Source organism: Zalophus californianus, chromosome 9 (genome assembly GCF_009762305.2).
Source record: "Zalophus californianus isolate mZalCal1 chromosome 9, mZalCal1.pri.v2, whole genome shotgun sequence".
NCBI lineage: Eukaryota > Metazoa > Chordata > Mammalia > Carnivora > Otariidae > Zalophus > Zalophus californianus.
Window position 1 is genome coordinate 41305744 of NC_045603.1, and position 20830 is coordinate 41326573.

The 20830-nt window shown below is 36.2% G+C and overlaps 1 protein-coding gene across 2 annotated transcripts in view; it reads right to left on the bottom strand.

Annotated features, from left to right (window-relative positions):
* The window catches only part of ZDHHC17 (zinc finger DHHC-type palmitoyltransferase 17), a 93750-nt gene that overhangs the window by 17377 nt on the left and 55543 nt on the right, over nucleotides 1-20830 (bottom strand). For both annotated transcript variants that reach the window (XM_027593141.2, XM_027593142.2), the window contains exons 9-10: nucleotides 6961-7103; nucleotides 5139-5239 (exon numbers count right to left, since the gene is read on the bottom strand). In XM_027593141.2, coding sequence (XP_027448942.1) covers nucleotides 5139-5239; nucleotides 6961-7103 — 244 coding nt within the window. The remainder of the gene's footprint in view (nucleotides 1-5138; nucleotides 5240-6960; nucleotides 7104-20830) is intronic.

Consider the following 20830-nt stretch of genomic DNA (forward strand, 5'->3'; position numbering starts at 1 on the left):
AGAGGAAAAGAATCCTCGCCTGAACGTTATCATGCCGGCATCCTTATCCAGAACTGTGAGAAAGTCAATTTCTTTGTGTAAGCTAACCAGTCTATGTTACTTTGTAATGGCAAAGATCTAAACATCAAATTATTCTTCAACTTAAATAGAATTTCAATCAAAATTGCATCAGGCTTTTCACAGAACTTAAAAAGCTAATTCCAAAAAATCTGAAAAGAACAAAGTGCCAAAAAAGCTAAAATATTCCTGAGAAACAAAAAAGCTGGGAAACTTGGCCTACCAGATATCATGATTGAAGACTAAAGCTTTAGGGGAGAGGTGGGGCGGGGGGGGGGGGGAGGATGGGTGAAATAGGAGAAAGGGATGAAGAATACACCTATGGTGAGCACTGTGTAATATACAGAATCACTGCATCATTTGTACACCTACAACTGACATAACACTGTCTGTTATCTGTACTAGAAGAAAAGGAGGAAGGGAGAGAGGAAGGAAGCTAGGAAATTAAGAAGTTAGGAAGGAAGGAAGGACGCGAGGAAGGAAGGAGAAAGCTATAGTAATAAAATAGTACTGAGACAGCAGAGATCAATAAACTGAATAGAGTACAGGAAAACTGATAAATATCAAGGTTGATACTGCAACTGAGTGAAGAAAGGGTATACCGGAGCAATGAGTTCCCTAATAAGCAAAAAGGAAGATAGACACACGCTGGCCCTCACATCATTCATTATACACAGTACTCAAATACACATTAAGAAATAAATTAGAGATTATCTTTAATGACTTCAGAAACACCTGCACATGCACGCGCGCGCACACACACATGCACGCGCGCACACACACACACACACACACACAAATGATATACAAGAATATTTACAACAATATTTTCAGAATTCACAGACGTAGTGACTGGACACCTGAAGACAGGTATTAAAAAGCTTAGAGAATATTATAAGAAAACTGGAAAAGATACCAAACCCCCCCCCCCAAACTGAAAAAGTCCTAACAGTAAACGGCAGGAAAAAAATGCTTAAGAGGAAAATGTATAGGAGAAGATGGTGAAAATGATAATTTAGCAATGTCTTCATTTTTATATACATAATCATCCCAGCTTCCAGAAGTTCTTTATATCCATCTTTAGTTTAAGCTTAATTTAACTTAAAACCTGACTGAAAACTAATTTATTTTTAGACATAAAATTTCTAATAGCCTAACATATTTTTTCACTTATTACATCTTAAGTATAAGCCCACATTAAGTCTTAGAAAAGCACTGTAATGGCTATTTTATCCCATACTACACATAGCTAATTGGTAACAACTATTCCCCATTCAGGATGGATACTCAGGTTGTTTCCACTTTTTCCCTACTATAAATAGTACTATGGCAAACAACTTTGTAAATAAATTTTAGATCTTATCTCTGATGATTTACTTATGAATGACTCAGGGTATTTTTAAAGCTTTTTCTACATGTTGCTTTTCAGGAAGGTTTAAAAACTTAAAATTATGTTCAGAGTATAAAATAAGACATTTGAAGATACACTGTTATCAGATCAAAAAGCTGGGCAAGACTCTTGATAATTACCTATCTATGTGACTTTGGGCAAGACATACAACTTCTCTGAACCTCAACATTTCCATCAGTCAGAGAACAGGATTAGGATTTATGTGGTTTGTTTTTCTAATCTCAAAGAATTGCTTTGAGAACCAAGTCAAACAATAGATCTGAAAGAACTATAAACCAAAAAGCACTGAATAAATGTAAGGTATATACAAGATAATAATTAATGAACAGTAGAAAAGAATAAGAACTTACTTGTTAGGACAAATAATTTATATCAATATAAAATTCATTACACCACAAAACACGTAAGTTGGGTATCCTATTATGAGAAACTAAAATAAAGTTTATACAATTGATCCTCATGCCTACTTGCTAAAATTTATTTGTAACCCCAAAATCAATACTCACAGTGCTTTTACAGTCATCCATGGATATATGCAAAGGAGCAAAAACTATGAGTCACCCTAGGTACACAATGCCAGCCGAGCTGAACAACTCTGCCTACTTGTTCTAGCTCTCATACTGTAAACGAGTATCTTTTCATGGTCTCTTCTGTGCCACACTTTTTGCCTATTTGTGCTTTTTGTTGGCAATTGTGCTATTTAAAATGGTCTCCTAGGGTAGTGCTGAAGTGTTATCTTAATGTTCCTAACACAAGAGGGCTGTGATGTGCCTTACAGAGAAAATAGGTGTGTTAGATACGCTTTGTTCAGGCACGGGTTATAATGCAAGCTGGCTGTGAATTCAATGTCAATCAATCAATGATAAATATTAAATCTGATATTTATACAGAAACACATATAAAACCACGGTTATGTACTGATTGGCTCACAAAAATGTTATGACCAGAGGTTTGCATTTCTTTTTCTCCTAGGAGCAACAGGTTTAGTATTTGCTAATTCAATGTTTGCAGCAACTTCATAGAACATAATTACCACATATAATGAAAATTGACTGTAACTCTATTTTTCACAACTGGTCTAATCAGTTTTAATTACATATGTAGTCATGAGTCACATGAGGAAAGTGGTAGAATCAACAGCAAAGAGGATGAGGTCAACAAGAGAGAGTCCCTGAGAAGAGCTGCCATTTTTAACTCCCTTATCTTATATCATGAACCTTCTGACTCTTTCCTGTCTAACATCCTTTGTGCTTCCATTATAAATTATTCTGGGCTCTTTCTGTTCCCTTCCTATATAGGTTTCCTGAGCTCTTATCTCTGGCCTCAAAGTTTAATACTGAAAAACAAAAAAATATAGTTCTAAAATCACATACGGCATAGAGATCTCGTTCTTTTATAACACAGAAAAGCGTAAAGCTTTTTTTTATTATCAGAATTTAAAGTTATTTGTGATTTCATTCCACATTCCATGAGCAGCATACACACATACACAAACATTCAAATAAAAGAAATCGTAAATGCACACTTAAAGCCTATGTGGACACAATGATCCCAAAAGTCATGGATAAGATAGTAACACACACTTATTTAACATTTTTTACGTCAGGTGTGTCCTAAGTTTTATTACATTCATCTTCTCAAGAATTCTGTGAGACAGTACTATGATCATCACTCCTTTACAGACAAGTATAAAAACTTTGTATTCTCATACTACAATTTTTATTTGAAAAATTAAATACATACAATTTGTTCAGTGCATCTAAAAAATGAACTATATGCCAATCTATTCTAATGACATAATTATTCAAATAGGGCAAGTTAAATTGCTTGATTGTGCTGACCTTCCTTTCAAAATCTACTTCTTACATTCTCAACTCGCTTTGGAAACTTGCACAGCTATTTTATTCTACCTCCAAATAAGGAAGAAAGAAAAGGAAAAAATTCAAGTCAGACTACATAAAAACTCTCTGGCATGTTTTCATTATTTGTAATTTACTAATTTTCCTACTTTTCTCCACTTAAATGCACAATAGATTAAGAGAACAGCAACAGTCTAAAATTATTTTGAGATACGAATCTGACTTTTTTCATGATATAAAATTTACTGTCCAATTTAGGAAACAAAATGAGAAAATATGTCTGGAATACTAATGTCATTTCAGAGGTCAGTGCTTTTTATAAATTTAAAATAGATGAGGTAACAAAAATAAGCAGATCTGTTTTACCTAGACTAAATGTTCCAATAAGACAAATTCTAATGTTTAATAAACCCTTGAAGAACAATTTTTATACCAAAGTTTAGTACAAGGCAGAATGAGCTAGCAAAAACTGCCACATCAAAATATTTCAAAAGAAACTTATGCTAAGGAAATATTTTTTAAGCACTATACTTTCTGAAAGTAATCATATAATGATATAAAAATGTAAGAATGACAGGTATAGCCACAATTCTGTGCCTGTCTCAAAATAAGCATTTTGTTTTTCAATACTTTTTGTTTAAAACACAAGACAATAAAAAGAACACAGTGCTATAACATGCAAGACTGTGAAGTGAAACTAGGTATTAATTAAAATTGTTCAGAACAGGGGCGCCTGGGTGGCTCAGTCGTTAAGCGTCTGCCTTCGGCTCAGGTCATGATCCCAGGGTCCTGGGATCAAGCCCCACATCAGGCTCCCTGCTCGGAGGGAAGCCTGCTTCTCCCTCTCCCACTTCCCCTGCTTGTGTTCCCTCTCTCACTGTGTCTCTCTCTGTCAAATAAATAAAATCTTTAAAAAAAAAAAATTGTTCAGAACAGTCATAAGTCAACAAAAACTGCATTCCATTTAAAACCTATCATATTTTTTATGGTAATGTTTTAAAAAATGATTTATTAACAGACATTTGTGAAACATGTGCCTTTATTTTAATAAAACAGACTGTTACTGATAGAGCTGCTTCTACATAAAAATATCAAAAGTTGACATTGGTCTTATTTCTTTGATACACACATGCACACACACGTTTACAATTTCAAATTATTACTTTTTAAAAGCATACTACACTGAAATAATCAGCAAATATTTGAAGATACAGTACTGCATGCTTTTCATGATGCAAAAGAGAAAATTAACTGTTACCAACCACAACAAAATAAAAGGTTGTGATATTAAGAAAGTATTTAGAGAAAATAGTTTGATACTAAAACATGAAAATCATAGTTTAGTAAAAAAGGTTTCGAATAGGTGTTGTTGAATCAGACTAGTGTGTGTTTCTATCCCAGCCTTACCAGAGACTAGCTATGTGGCCTTGGGCAAGGATAACAGCTTAGCCTATTTAAGCCTAAATTTTCTCATCTATAAAATGTGGAGATAAAAATATTAATATATAGAATGTGTACTAAATGAGTACAAATGAGTATTTACGAAAATGCCCTTTAAACACTCAATAAATAATAGCTACTATTATTATTACTGATGTAGTCATTAAAAGCAGCTTTCAAAAGCAAACGATTAAATATGAAACATTTTAAAACAATATTTACTTTGGTTCACAATTAGTATTTTCCTAGAAATACTGTTTTACTGCAGCAAATCATAAGTAGTTCAGTCCTAATGTTAAATCAGTATAAAACATTCATTTAAATAACAAACAAAAATTGCTTTAGATACGACCTTTATAACCAAAGGATATCATTCCAAAACCAGAAGAACCACGTTACATACATCCAGAATTTGGTTGCCAAATATATTCCAAGGGGCAATGCACTATGCATTGAATGATCAAAAAAGGATCTGCAAAATACAAGTTTTTATAAAATTTGAGCTCTATATTTCTTTATAAAAATGAACAATTACTTAAATGAAAATTACACACATTCCATATAGTAAACTCTGGTTTAACCAAAATCCAGAAATCCAGGATGCTTAAATACCAAGACCATTTTTCATGGTAATCAATAACAAATGAGGGCACAGCTGAATCAGTCAGCAAGATTCTGAAGCTCCTAATTTGCCGAGAAATGGAATTCTATTCTATTCTATGTACTTTTCAACCTCAGAATTTCAGTCTATTCCTATACTCTTAAATCAATAATTCGCTTTAGTATATTTAGTAACTCTATCACTCAGCATATTATTCACCAAAGACTCATTATAATTTTGACAAACAAGTCAAAGCAATCCTCAAGTTTTTATGTTCCATTATTTCTCCTTACCTACACACTCTTGTTAAGCTTTTAGTACAGCTTTCAAATAGAATGAACTGGCCAGTGTAATGGAACTGAAGGTCATGATGTACAGAATTTAGAACTGGGGGAAAAATATGTATTAATGAATTTTATTAAACATAAGCAGGATCACCTATCCATGTAGACTAAGTAGGAAGTCTTCCTATTTATGGGATCCCTTGGAGCTCCTAGAAACACTACAATGAGATTCATTACCTAGAATTAAGCCTCTTCCCGACAGTTAACACATTAGTGTATTACCAGTCATCCTCATCTCTGTGAATTATTTTCACAACTCCTTTTTCACAATTCACGTGAAAACAAAGTATAAAGAAATGGAGATTACGTGGAAAGTTCTAGATCATAGACAACTGCCTAGGTTTGCTGAATGGGCAACTTAAAGAAATGAGATCTAAGGATAGGAAGAAAGGGAAAGATCACAGTGTTTTAAAGAAAAATGAGGGAGGAGAAAATACAAAGGCTGAGCCTTACTGCATATGTTCAGACTCTCTCTACCGTAGTACTAAAATCAAACCTCTTTCTTGCACATTATTTATGACCAAAGAAAATATAATTCCTATGGAAAGGTAACCTCAACCATTATAATTACCTAGAAATAAATAATATGTATATGGCAGTTAGAGTTGAACGAACTCAAGTCTACTTCTACTGAAATGTTTTAAAATTGTATTTTAGCCTTAAAAATTATGTTAGACTTTGGTCAATGAAAGTACCTGGGGAATTTCAACATTTCAGTTTGTTTCCTATAGTTATGGGTCTCTCATGGTTTGTCTCCCTCTCTGATTTCTTCCTATTCGGTTTTCCCTCCCTTCCCCTATGATCCTCTGTGCTGTTTCTTATATTCCACATATGAGTGAAACCACATGATAATTGTCTTTCTCTGTTTGACTTGGGATTGCTGGAGGGGAAGGGGGGGAGGATGGAGTAATTGCCTGATGGGCATTAAGGAGGGCACGTGATGTGATGAGCACTGGGTGTTAAATGCAACTGATGTATTACTGAACTCTACATCTGAAACTAATGATGTACTATATGTTGGCTAATTGAATTTAAATAAAAAAAGAAAAAGAAAAAAAAGAATTTCAACATTAAAAAACTTAAAAGATTTCAGATATAAGTCTGCCAAAATTCTTCAACATTAAATTAAAATGAAACATATTACCTAAAGGCAGTGTTCTAAACATACAAAACATTAATTTTACATAGCAGGGTCCAAATTATATCCTTTCATGCAGTTAAAAATATGGTTAAAAACAACATACTTACTTTGAAAGAAATTGTACTGTAGCCCAAACGCCACCATACATTAGCCCTTTAATGAGCCAAGAATCAATATTTAGGTCTGCTATAAACCCAACCAGCCAAATAACTAGGAATGGAGTTCCTAACATTACTTTCTGCCGAAATTCCTGTACAAAAAAAAAAAAAAATCAGTTAGAAAGTTTGCATGTTTCAAGTAATCTGAATGTGAACCACTGTTATCTTTGTGAAAACATGCAACAGAGAGTGAAATTCATTCATTCAAATACGCCTACTATGCACAGGTACTATTCAAGGTGCTAGTCTCAGTCTTCTACAGACAGGCATTAAATAGACAATTTACAAGTACTTCAGTAAAATTGTGGAAAATGAGAATCTAAGTTATAGGAGTGGATCTAGATATTCAGATACAAAAGACAGCAGTACCACCTGCCAATGCATGGATAAACTAGAAAATAGTTCATGATGATACTACCCCATTAACAGGGCCATTGATAACTAGAGAGATAAGAACCCAGAACGACTTCAAGTTCTAAGAGCTACATCAGATAAAGAAGCGTGAGGATGCTTAGCCTGAAGAAAACACTTTGAATGATACATAAAAACAGTAAACTAAAATCTTAAAATGAGATAGAAAATAAAAATCAAACAATCTAAAGGGTCCCAGAGTCCAAAGAATGAAGATTATGTGCCTCTAAACACATATCAAAGCACAGTGCTTAATACTCTGGAGGTACTTCCATTTCATTGTTGTACTGATCTAGTTGTTACAAAGTCTGTACTTTGTAGGTTGTTAGAAAACCTATCTATATCTACTTCCTTATAACATCTATCACAGTTATATCTTCAGAGCAACACAAAGTAAAATCTACCACCTCCTCCACATAGCAGCCCCTCACAAACTGACAGGCAGCTACCAAGTCTCTGGAGGTACCTTAATAGAACAATGTAAGATCTTCCAGCTGTGATCTAACAAAGCTCAGAGTATAAACATTACTTTTCTCCTTATTTACCTTTCTAAAGGTTAAGATACTACATTTTTTTAGCACCCCTCCTATACTGTTGGCTTTCAGCGAAATACTTTTTCATATAAATGGCCATGTCTTTCCCAACTTAACCACTGTAATTCATTTTCTGAATGGTGCCCAATTTTAACTTGAAAAACAATTAAACATAACTTCAGAGTTTAATTTTATGCTGTAGTAAACTAACTAACCCTGCTGATCTGTTTTTTTCATCTCAAGTATGCATGAATTTTGTATCAAGACATTAGAGAAGATTTATAACTGGGAGGACAAAGTGTATTGGTAAAGGGTGGGTATTGGTGGGAGAGAAGGCAGGTCATTGGAAAAGTATTTTCTAAAATTATCTGTAATTTGCCTTGTTTTTAGTTAAGATGCTTTTTCTCCCTCAGCAATAGCCACATTTTTTCATTATTAAAAATAAAGATACAATTTACATATAGTAAAATTCACCCTCTTTGGGGCAGAGTTCTCTGATTTTTGATTAACATACACTGTTTTGTCAGCATGAAAATCAAGACACAGAACAGTTCTATCAAGCCCTGAAATATCCTGTGTTCCCAGTCCCAGCCCCTAACAAACACTAATCTCTGCCCCTGTATTTTTTGCTTTGCAGGAACGTCTTATAAATGGAATCAAACTGATGCAGTCTTTTAATTTTAAGTCTGGCTTCTTTCACTTAGACAATGCATTTGACATTCACTCACGCTCTTGGGTGTATCAGTAGTTTGTTCCTTTTTAATGTTAACTAGTATTCTATTATAGGATGTATCACAGTTTATTTACCCATCTCCAGCTAAAGGATTAGGGTTGTTTCCAAATTTGAAGACTGTGAATAAAGCCATTATAAACATTTGCACACAGGTTTTTGTGTGAACATAGTTCATTTCACTTGGATAAATACCTATGCGTGGGCTTCTGGAGTGGTTTTTTTTTTTTTTTTCAAAATATTATTTAACACATGTATTTATGATACATACCATAAAGATGTTTAAAAAAAAGAGATGTAATGGTGATGTGCTGCTACTGTAGATATGAACAATCTATTTTTTCTTGAATTTTATTATGGAAATTTTCAAATATATAGTAAGTTTGAAAGAATTTTATAGTAATTTGCATTTCCCTAATGACTAATGATGTTGAACAGCTTTTCATGTGCTTATCTGCCATTTTTATATCTTTTTGGTGAAATATCTCTTTAACCCATTTTTCTAACTGGGTTGTTTGACTTTTTCACTGTTAGTTCTGAAAAATTCTTCATACATTCTGGAAATTAGTCCTTTATTGGGATATATGGTTAGCAAATATTTTATCCCATTCTGCAGTTTGTCTTTTCATCCTAATTAACAGAGTCTCTCATTGGACAAAAGTTTTTCATTTTGATGAAGTCTAATTGATTAGTTTTTACCTTCATGGATCATACATTTCATGTCAAGTTTCTTTGTATAGCCCCAGATTCTGATGATTTGTTTTTTCCTAAAAGTTTTATAGTTTTACATTTAAGTCTGTGACTCATTTTGAGTTAACTTTTTTATACAGTGTGAGGTTTGAGTAGAGGTTTATTTATTATTTTTTTGCTTATGCAGGTCCAAATGTGCCAACATCATTTGTTGAAAAGGCTGTTTCTCTTCCACTGAACTATATTTGTACTTCTGTAAGTCAGTAGGCATATATCTGTGTGATTCTATTGCTGGGTTCTCTATTTTGTTCCAGTGATCTAGGAATTCGTTCCTCCAATACCACACATTCTTGATTACTGTAGCTACATGGCAGGTCTTAAAATTGCACAGGATGATTTTTTTTTTCAAAACTGTTTTAGCCATTCTTGATCCATTGCCTTTCCATACAAATTTTAGAATAATCTTGACTATACAAACAAATCTTACCGGAATTTTTATTTAATTGCATTAAATTTGTATAACAATTGGGGCACTATGTTGAGTCTTCCATTTCATGAACACAGCATGTCTCTCCATTTATGTAGATCATCTTTGATTTCTTTCATTGACATTTTAAAAAATTTTCAGTATACAAGTAACTTTACATGTCTGGTTAGATTTATACCTAAGTATTCTGATTTTTTTTTGAGCAGCTGTAAGTAATATTGTAGTAATTCTGGTGTTCACATGTTTATTGCCAACTATATAAAAATAAAATAAAATATCCTGTGACTTGCTAAACTCATTTATTAGTTCTAGGAGTTTATTTTGTAGATCCCTTGGGATACAGACAATCATGTCAACCACAAATAGGGACAATTTTATTATTTTTTCCTTTCTGAACTATATGCCTTTTAACTTCCTTTTCTTGCTTTATTTCACTAGCTAGAACTTCCAGCATTTAGAGTCTCTGTGTGGTCGGGACTTGCAGCACTAAGTTGAATAGGAACAGTAAAAGGGATATCCTTGCCTTGTTTGTTTGTTTTTTTTTAAAGATGTTATTTATTTATTTGACAGAGAGAGACACAGTGAGAGAGGGAACACAAGTGAGGGAGAGGGAGAAGCAGGCTTCCCGCTGAGCAGGGAGCTCGACGTGGGGCTCGATGTGGGGCTCGACGTGGGGCTCGACGTGGGGCTCGATCCCAGGAACCCAGGATCATGACCCGAGACAAAGGCAGACGCTTAACAACTGAGCCACCCAGGCGCCCCAATCTTGTTCTTGACCTTAGGGGGAAATCAGTCTTTCACCATAAAGTATGATGTTAGTTGAAGGTTTTAGAAATGCTCTTTATAAAGTTCAGGAAATTCTCCTCTATTCCTATTTTTCTGAGAGTTTTACCATAAATGGATACTGATCTTTATCAAATGCTTTTTTCTGCATTGATATAATCATGAGATTTTTCTTGTTAATATGGTAGATTACACTGAATAATTTTGAATATTTAAATGAGCCTTGCATTCCTGTAATAAACCCAATTTGGTCATAGTGCATAATTCCTTTTATGTAATGATGATTTCTATTTGTTAGTATTTTGTTAAAAATTCTTAAGTGTACAGTTGACCCTTGAGTAACAGGGGTTAGGGGTACCAACCCCTTGCAATCAAAAACCTGCATATAACTTGACTCCCCAAAAATTCAACTACTAATAGCCTACTATTTTCACTGGAAGCTTTGGCAATAACACAAACAGTTGACTGAACATATTTTGTATGTTATATGTATTATATACTGTAGTCTTATAGTAAAACTAGAGAAAAGGAAATGTTAAGAAAATCATAAGGAAGAGAAAATACATTTCAATATTGTATTTACCAAATACAAACCTGTGTCTTCAAGGGTCAACTGTATATTCATGAGGGATATTTGTTTATAGTCCTTTGTTTTGTACTGTCTTTGAGTGGTTTTGGTATCAGGCTAACACATACTGCTTCCAATCTGTTACTTACCTATATAAGCTATTTGCCGATATTCTTACACATGAAGTGAGTTTCTTATAGACAGTATATAGTTGCGTTATGCTTTATAATACACAGAGCCAATAACTGTCTTTTTCTTGGTATATTAGAATATTTTAATTTAATGTGATGATTGACATGTTAGGTCTATAATTTTATTTTTTGTTTTCTTCTTCTGTTTTAGTTTCTCTGCTTTCTTTTTCCTGCCTTCTTGTGGGTAACTGGAAAGCTTTTTAGAATTCTATTTTATCTACAGTGTTTTCCAGTTTATCCCTCTGAACAGCTTTTTTAGTGGTTACTCTAAATATTATATAAACATAACGTATCACACTGGTATCATTTTACCAGTTCAAATGAAGTGTAGAAATCTTACCTGCCTTTATGTCCCTCTGCCCTCCCATTTATATTATAAATTGCCTCACATGTATACCTACATTTAGAGACACATCAAACAATATTATAATTTTTGCTCCAACTGCCAAGCATAATTTGGAAGGCATAAGATGAGAAGTCTACTGCATTTACCCATAAATTTGTTTACTATGATCTGATGTTCCAAGATTTTTCCTTTTATCGTTTCCTTTCTGTTTAGCGAATATCTCTTAGACATTCTTCTAGGGTAGGTCTGCTGGCAACAAATTCTCTTAATTTTCCTTTATCTGAGAATGTACTGATTTCTCCTTTATTCTTGAAAGATATTTTTACTGGATACTGGATTCTGGGTTGACAGTTCTTTCCATTCAGCACTTGGAAAATGTGCCAGTTTCTTCTGGATTCTCTGGTTTCTGATGAGAAACTCACTGTCATTTGAACTGTTTCACTCCTACTGGTAAGGGGATTTCAAGAATTTTATTGTTTAGTCTTTGGTTTCCACAAGTTTGACTATGATGTGTTCAGGCAGGATTTCTTTGAGTTTATTCTGTTTAGGGTATGTTCCACTTCTTAATCTGGAGGTTGGTCTTTTGTCAAATTTGGGGATTTCATGGACCACTGTATCTTTTGGGTACTTTTTTAGCTCCACCCTCCCTCTCCTCTTTTTCTGGAACCCTAATCATATCAATGTTAGATATTCTGTTATAACCCTTAGGCTCGTTCATTTTTTCAATTTATTTCCTTTTGTTGTTCAGAATGTCTAATTTTTGTTGTTCTAGCTTCAGGGTGACTGATTCTTTCCTCTGTACCCTCTACTCTGCTGTTGAGCCCATTCACTGAGTTTTGTAAATTTTATTCTAATTTTCAGTTTTAAAATTCCCATTTGGTTCTTCTGTATATTCTATTTCTGTATTTCTACTTCATTGCTGAGACTACTTTTCATTTATTTCAAGCATGTTCATAATTACTCATTGAAGCCTTTGCATAGTGGCCGCTTTAAAATCTTTTGTCAGATAATTCTAATATTTCTGTAATCATTTTGTTGGCGTCTATTTGATTCTCATTTCATCAGTTTCACATCATCTTGGTCCCTGGTATGATGAGAGATTTTCATCTGAAAACTGGACATTTGGGGTATAATGAAACACTGGATCTTCTTCAAACCTTTTCTTTTAGATGGATTCCTCTGCTGTAGCTTGGCAGAACGAGGGGAGTGAAGCACCTACTCATTACTGCCAGGTAGGGTGGAAGTTCAGACCTCAACTTGGACTTTAATGACACCTGAGGAGGGGACTCCTCATTACTGTTGGGCAAAGGTGGAACTTCCAGCTCCCCATTATACCTCTACTGATACCTCCCTGGCTGGGAAGGTTAGGAGTGCCTCATTATTGTGTCCTATGTGGTCTTCCCTCATAGAGCAGGGATGGGACCTCACTAACAGCCAGTGGGGATAAAAGTCCCAAATCCCTATTTAAAGCTTCTCTGACACCACCCCAGGAAAGAGTTGGGGCACCTCATTACAGCCTGGTAAGGGTGGAAGTCTAGGCCTCTGCTGGTGTGATTCAAGGTGGGGCCACAGTTTTTTCTGCAATATTTGGCTGTGGTAGAAAGTTATCTTCTAAAAGTCTCTATCTTGCTAACCTGTCTCTTTTGTGGTTCTTTGGCCAGAGAACAGGATTTTATTGGAGCCCTTTTTGTCTGTACCCATTTGTGATTCTAGGTTGTTGGCTTTGTCAGCTCTGTTTTTGGGATATATGAGGCAAAAAAGGGAACACATTTTTCAGGTCCTGAGCTACCTAGCCAATCTGCCTTCTTCTTTCCATCTCCCAGAATTTTCCTACATTTGTTTTGTACATAATGTCCAAGTTTTTCAGTTGTGCTTAGTGTGAACGAATAGGAAAAGTACAGCTACTCCATCTTCCCAGATTTATTTTCACATAATCAATAAACAATATTAAAGAAGAAAATATGTGAGATTTCCACAGTTAACAAGAGGGATTGTGGGTTTTTAAGTGTTGAAAAATACAATTTAGAGATTTCCTAACTTATTATTAAGCATTTATTTAGGAGGCACTCTCTCTCTCTCCCTCTGCCCCTCCCCCATGTCTAAAACCTTCTAACCTTAAAAATCCAAGCACTTTTAAAATAGTTTTCTAAAATTAAGATTCCCTCCACATCTATCTACTAGCACTGTCCAAAAATACTTTTCCCCCATTGGGATGACTTATTTTTAGTAAAATACTACTGAATCCTAGGTGTGACTATTTCTTGTTTAGTTTTAAATACAGAACATACCTTACAGATTAGCAAATTAAGTCATGTTTATGATTTAAATATTTCAAATGAGATGAAAAGAGAATAGCCTATATAATTACAAATACTTAATTTCAAAAGGCACCCAACCATTGTATATTTTTATTTAGTAATCTTTTTTAAAAATGTAAAATAGAGAAAAGATGGCGGAGGAGTAGGGGACCCTATTCCAACTGGTCCCCTGAAATGAGCTGGATATCTACCAGACCACTCTGAACACCCAGGAAATCAGCCTGAGATGTAAGACGGTATCTCTGGATCTCTACAAACAGCGTATCTCAGGCGGTTAGTTTCAAGGTATGAAGCAGGGAGCTGTGATTCCCCAGGCAGCTATCAGATGATAAACGAAAGGGGGAGGGAGCTGTGGGGATCCAGCACTGCCGGTAAGTGACAGCCTCCCACACTGGGGACAGGGCACAGATTCGCAGACCTGTAGTGGCGGGGAAAGGACTTTAGGGCAGCCCCCCAGACTGAAACCTGGAGCAGCAGGGCCGCGCACATAAACTGGGGGCGGCTGGTGATTTTAGAAACAAAAGGCAGAGATGTGCCCCCCTGAGCCCCGACCTGGAGGTGAGGACTGGGAGCCCTGCTGGGGGGCACACAACCCAGGATGCTGCAGTTTATAGCAGCACAGACAGAAACTGAGATAGTGTGGCCTGGAGAGCTCACTGAAGAACAGACTGCGATCTCTCTGCTCTGAGGCAGAGGGTTGGAAACGATCTTTTCTGCTCTGACTCTCGGAAGAGACACGGAAAGCTGCCAGGGAAAGCCTCCAGAGAACAAAAGCCCCCAAAAACTGTTTTTCACTAAGCCATCCCCCCACCACAGGGGGCAGGGCAACTCTAGCCAAACAGGGTTGCCTGAGTAACAGCGCAGCAAGGCCCCCCCCACCCCAAAAAACAGGCTGGGATAACAAGAGGCCAGCAACCCTAAGGTCCCTAGAAAACAGGTACATCTTGCTTGGGTCATGATCACTAATTTGGATTCTGTACATTCCATCAACCACCCTCAACAGAATGACTAGGAGGAGGAACCCCCAAAACAGGAAAGACTCAGATACTGTGACTTCTGCCACAGATTTACAAACGGATACAGATATAACCAAGATGTCGGAAATGGACTTCAGGGTAGCAGTTATGAAGACAATAGCTAAAATGGAGAAATCGATTAATGGCAACATAGTCTCTAAGGGCAGAAATGAAAGCTGAACTGGCAGAACTTAAAAATGCTATCAATGAGATCCAATCCAATCTAGATACTCTAACAGCTAGGGTAAGCGAGGCAGAACGAATTAGTGATCGAGAAGACCAATTGATAGAAAAGAGGGAAAAAGAAGAGGCCTGGGAGAAACAATTCAAAATCCATGAAAACAGAATCAGAGAAATAAGTGATGCCATGAAACGTTCCAATATCAGAATTATTGGGATCTCTGAGGGGATGGAGAGAGAGAGAGAGGACTAGCAGATATATTTGAGTATACTGTAGCTGAGAACTCCCCTAATCTGGGGGATGAAACAAACATTTGTGTCCTAGAGGCAGAGAGGACCCCTCCCAAAATCAAGGAAAATAGGCCTACGCTCTGGCATGTAATAGTAAAACTCGCAAATCTTCAAACCAAGGAAACCATCTTAAGGGCAGTTAGGGGGAAGAGATTCCTTACGTACAGAGGGAGGATCATCATCAGAATAACGTCACACCTATCCACAGAGACCTGGCAAGCCATAAAGGTCTGGCAAGACATATTCAGGGTACTAAATGAGAAGAATATGCAGCCAAGGATACTTTATCTGGCAAGGCTGTCATTTAGAATGGATGGAGAGATGCAGAGCTTCCAAGAGCAGCAGAAACTGAAAGAATATGTGACCACTAAGCCAACCCTGCAAGAAATATTAAGAGGGGTTCTATATAAGAAGAAAGACCCCAAGAGTGATACAGAACAGAAATTTACAGAGACAATCTATAGAAACAAGGACTTCACAGGAAACATGATGACAGTAAATTTGTATCTTTCAATAATCACTCTCAATGTGAACGGCCTAAATGCTCCCGTAAAATGGCACAGGGTTGCAGAATGGATAAAAAGACAGGAACCATCCATATGCTGTCTACAAGAGACTCATTTTGAACCTAAAGATACATCCAGACTGAAAGGGAAGGGATGGAGATCCATCTTCCATGCCAGCGGACCTCAAAAGAAAGCTGGGGTAGCAATTCTTATATCAGACAAATTAGATTTTAAGCTAAAGACTGTAGTTAGAGACACAGAAGGACAGTATAACATTCTTTTTTTTTTAAGATTTTATTTATTTATTTGACAAAGAGAGATAGCAGAGCAGGAACACAAGCAGAGGGAGTGGGAGAGGGAGAAGCAGGCCTCCTGCCGAGCAGGAAGCCGGATGTAGGGCTCAATCCCAGGATCCTGAGATCATGACCTGAGCCGAAGGCAGATGCTTAACGACTGAGCCACCCGGCGCCCCAGACACTATATCTTTATCCAACAAGAAGATCTGACAACTGTAAATATCTAGGCCCCCAACATGGGAGCAGCCATCTACATAAGCCAATTGTTAACCAAAATAAAGAGTCATATTGATAATAATAATTAATTGTAGGAGACCTCAATACTCCACTCTCAGCAATGGACAGATCATCTAAGCAGAAAATCAACAAAGAAACAAGAGCTTTGAATGACACACTGGACCAGATGGACCTCATAGATATATACAGAACATTCCAACGTAAAACAACAGAATACTCATTCTTCTTGAGTGCACACGGAACTTTCTACAAAACAGACCACATACTGGATCACAAATCAGGTCTCAACCGATACCAAATGACTGAGATTATTCCCTGCATATTCTCAGACCACAATGCTTTAAAACTGGAACTCAATCACAAGAAAAAATCTGGCAGAAATTCAAACACTTGGAAGCTAAGACCACTCTGCTCAAGAATGTTTTGGTCAACCAGGACATCAAAGAAGAACTTAAACAATTCATGGAAACCAATGAAAACGAAAACACATCACTCTAAAACCTATGGGATACTGCAAAGGTGGTCCTAAGGGGGAAATACATAGCCATCCCAGCCTCACTCAAAAAAATAGAAAAATCCCGAATTCACCAACTAACTTTATACTTTAAAGAACTAGAGAAAAAGCAACAAACGATGCCTAAGCAACAGATTAGAAGAGAAATAATTAAGATTAGAGCAGAGATCAATGAATTAGAAACCAGAAACACAGTAGATCAAATCAATGAAACTAGAAGCTGGTTCTTTGAAAGAATTAATAAGATCGATACACCACTGGCCAGACTTATCCAAAAGAAAAGAGAAAGGACCCAAATTAATAAAATTATGAATGAAAGGGGAGAGATCACGACTAACACCAAGGAAATAGAAACAATTATTAGAATTATCAACAACTATATTGCCAATAAATTAAGCAAGCTGGAAGAAATGGATGCCTTCCTGGAAACCTATAAACTACCAAGACTGGAACAGGAAGAAATTGACAACCTGAATAGGCCAATAACCAGTAACGAGATTGAAGCAGTGATCAAAAACCTCCCAAAAAACAAGAGTCCAGGGCCTGATGGATTCCCTGGGGAATTCTACTAAACATTCAAGAAAGAAATAATACCTATTCTCCTGAAGCTGTTGCAAAAAAAGGAAACAGAAGGAAAGGTTCTAGACTTATTCTATGAGGCCAGCATTACCTTAATCCCCAAACCAGGCAACAACCCCATCAAAAAGGAGAATTTCAGACCCATATCCCTGATGAATATGGATTCCAAAATCCTCAACAAAATCCTAGTTAATAGGATCCAACAATACATTAAAAAAGATCATCCACCACGACCAAGTAGGATTTATCCCCAGGATGCAAGGGTGGTTCAACATTCGCAAATCAATGTGACAGAACACATTAATAAGAGGAGAGAGAAGAACCATATAGTCCTCTCAATTGATGCAGAAAAAGCATTTGACAAAATACAGCATCCTTTCCTGATTAAAACTCTTCTGGGGATGCGGATAGAGGGAACATTCCTCAAGTTCATAAAACCCATCTATGAAAAACCCACAGCGAATATCATCCTCAATGGGGAAAAGATGAGAGCCTTTCCCTTAAGATCAGGAACACATCAAGGATGCCCACTCTCGCCACTATTGTTCAACATAGTAGTAGAAGTCCTAACAACAGCAATCAGACAACAAAAAGAAATAAAAGGCATTCAAATTGGCAAAGAAGAAGTCAAACTCTCTCTTCACAGATGACACAATACTTTATGTAGAAAATCCAAAAGACTCCACCCCAAATTACCAGCACTCATACAGCAACTCAATAATGTGGCAGGATACAAAATCAATGCACAAGAATCAGCTGCTTTCTTATAGACTAACAGTAACTGTAGAAAGAGAAATTAGAGAAACGATTCCATTTACAATAGCACCATAAACCATAAGATACCTCAGAATAAACCTAACCAAAGAGGTAAAGGATCTATACTCTAGGAACTACAGAACACTCCATAAAAGAAATTGAAGAAGACACAAAAAGATGGAAAAACATTCCATGCTCATGGATGGAAAAATAAACATCGTTAAAATGTCTATGCTACCCAGGGCAATCTATACCTTCAACACCATCCCGATCAAAATTCCAATGACATTTTTCAAAGTGCTGGAACAAACAATCATAAAATTTGTATGGAATCAGAAAAGACCCCATATCGCCAAGGAAATGTTGAAAAAGAAAAACAAAGCTGGGGGCATCACGTTGACCAATTTCAAGCTATATTACAAAGCAGTGATCACCAAGACAGCATGGTACTGCCACAGAAACAGACATACAGACCAGCTGAACAGAATAGAGAGCCCAGATATGGACCCTCAACTCTATGGTCAAATAATCTTCGACAAAGCAGGAAAAAAAATGCAATGGAAAAGACAGTCTCTTGAATAAATGGTGCTGGGAAAATTGGACGGCCACGTGCAGAAGAATGAAAGTCGACCATTCTCTAACACCACGCACCAAGATAAACTCAAAATGGATGAAAGACCTCAATGTGAGACATCAAAATCCTAGAGAACATAGGCAGTAACCTCTTCAACATCAGGCATGGCAACTTCTTTCAAGATACATCTCCAAAGGCAAGCAAAACAAAAGCAAAAATGAACTTTTGGGACTTCATCAAGATAAAAAGGTTCTGCACAGCAAAGAAAACAGTCAACCAAACAAAGAGGCAAACCACAGAATAAGAGAAGATATTTGCAAATGACACTACAGACAAAGCGCTGATTTCCAAGATCTATAAAGAACTTCTCAAACTCAACACCCAAAAAACAAATAATCAAGTCAAAAAACGGGCAGAAGACATGAACAGACACTTCTCCAAAGAAGACCTACCAATGGCTAACAGACACGTGAAAAAATGTTCATTATTAGCCATCAGGGAAATTCAAATCAAAACCACATTGAGATACCACCTTACACCAGTTAGAATGGCAAAAACTGACAAGTCAGGAATAACAAATGTTGGAGAGGTTGTGCAGAAAGGGGAACCCTCTTACACTGTTGGAGGGAATGCAAGTTGGTACAGCCACTTTGGAAAACAGTGTGGAGGTTCCTCAAAAAATTAAAAACAGAGCTACCCTACGACCCAGAAATTGCACTACTGGGTATTTAACCGCAAAGACACAGATGTAGTGAAAAGAAGGGCCACATGCACCCCAATGTTCATAGCAGCAATGTCCACAATAGCCAAACTCTAGAAAGAGCCAAGATGCCCTTCAACAGATGAATGAATAAAGAAGACGTGGTCCATATATACAATGGAATATTACTCAGCCATCAGAAAGGATGAATACGCAACATTTGTATCAGCATGGATGGAACTGGAGATTATGCTAAGTGAAATAAGTAGAAAAAGTCAATTATCATGTGGTTTCACTTATTTGTGGAACATGAGGAATAGCATGGAGGACATTAGGAGAAGGAAGGGAAAAATGAAGGGGGGGAAATCGGAGGGGGAGACGAACCATGAGAAACTATGGACTAGGAGAAACTGAGGGTTTTAGAGGGAAGGGGGTGGGGGGATGGGTTAGCCCAGTGATGGGCATCAAGGAGGGCATGGACTGCATGGTGACTAACATAACATAATAAAATTAAATTAAATTTTAAAAAATAAAATAAATAAATAAAAATGTAATATATTTAAAAATACTAATGCAAAAAACACCAAAACAAAAAACAAAGGAATACTCGACTTCTGAACTGATCACAATATACACATGTTAATAAAATTGTGCTAAACTCTTTAATGAAGTTCTCTTTTATTTTATTATTTTTTAATGTTTTATTTTATTTTAGAGAGAGAAAGAATGAGTAAGAGGGACAGAGAGAGAAAGAATCCCAAGCAGACTCCACACTGAGTGCAGAGCCCCACACGGACTGCGATCATAACCCAAGCTGAAACCAAGAGTTGGATGCTCAACTGACTGTACCACCCAGGCACCCCTGAAGCTCTCTTTTTTAAAAGAAATTGTATCCAAACACATAAACATGACACATAGCTCATATTGCTATAATAACTACATATTATTAAACATCTAGAATTTACAAAGTCATTTTTATCTGACAATGTATTTTTTAAAAAATCCTTTAGAATATTTACACTAAACAAAATGAAAGTATAAATATTATGGGACTTTCCAAAGTAATACAAGACACTTTTGTTATAAGCTTAGTTATTATGAGACATCAGCCTC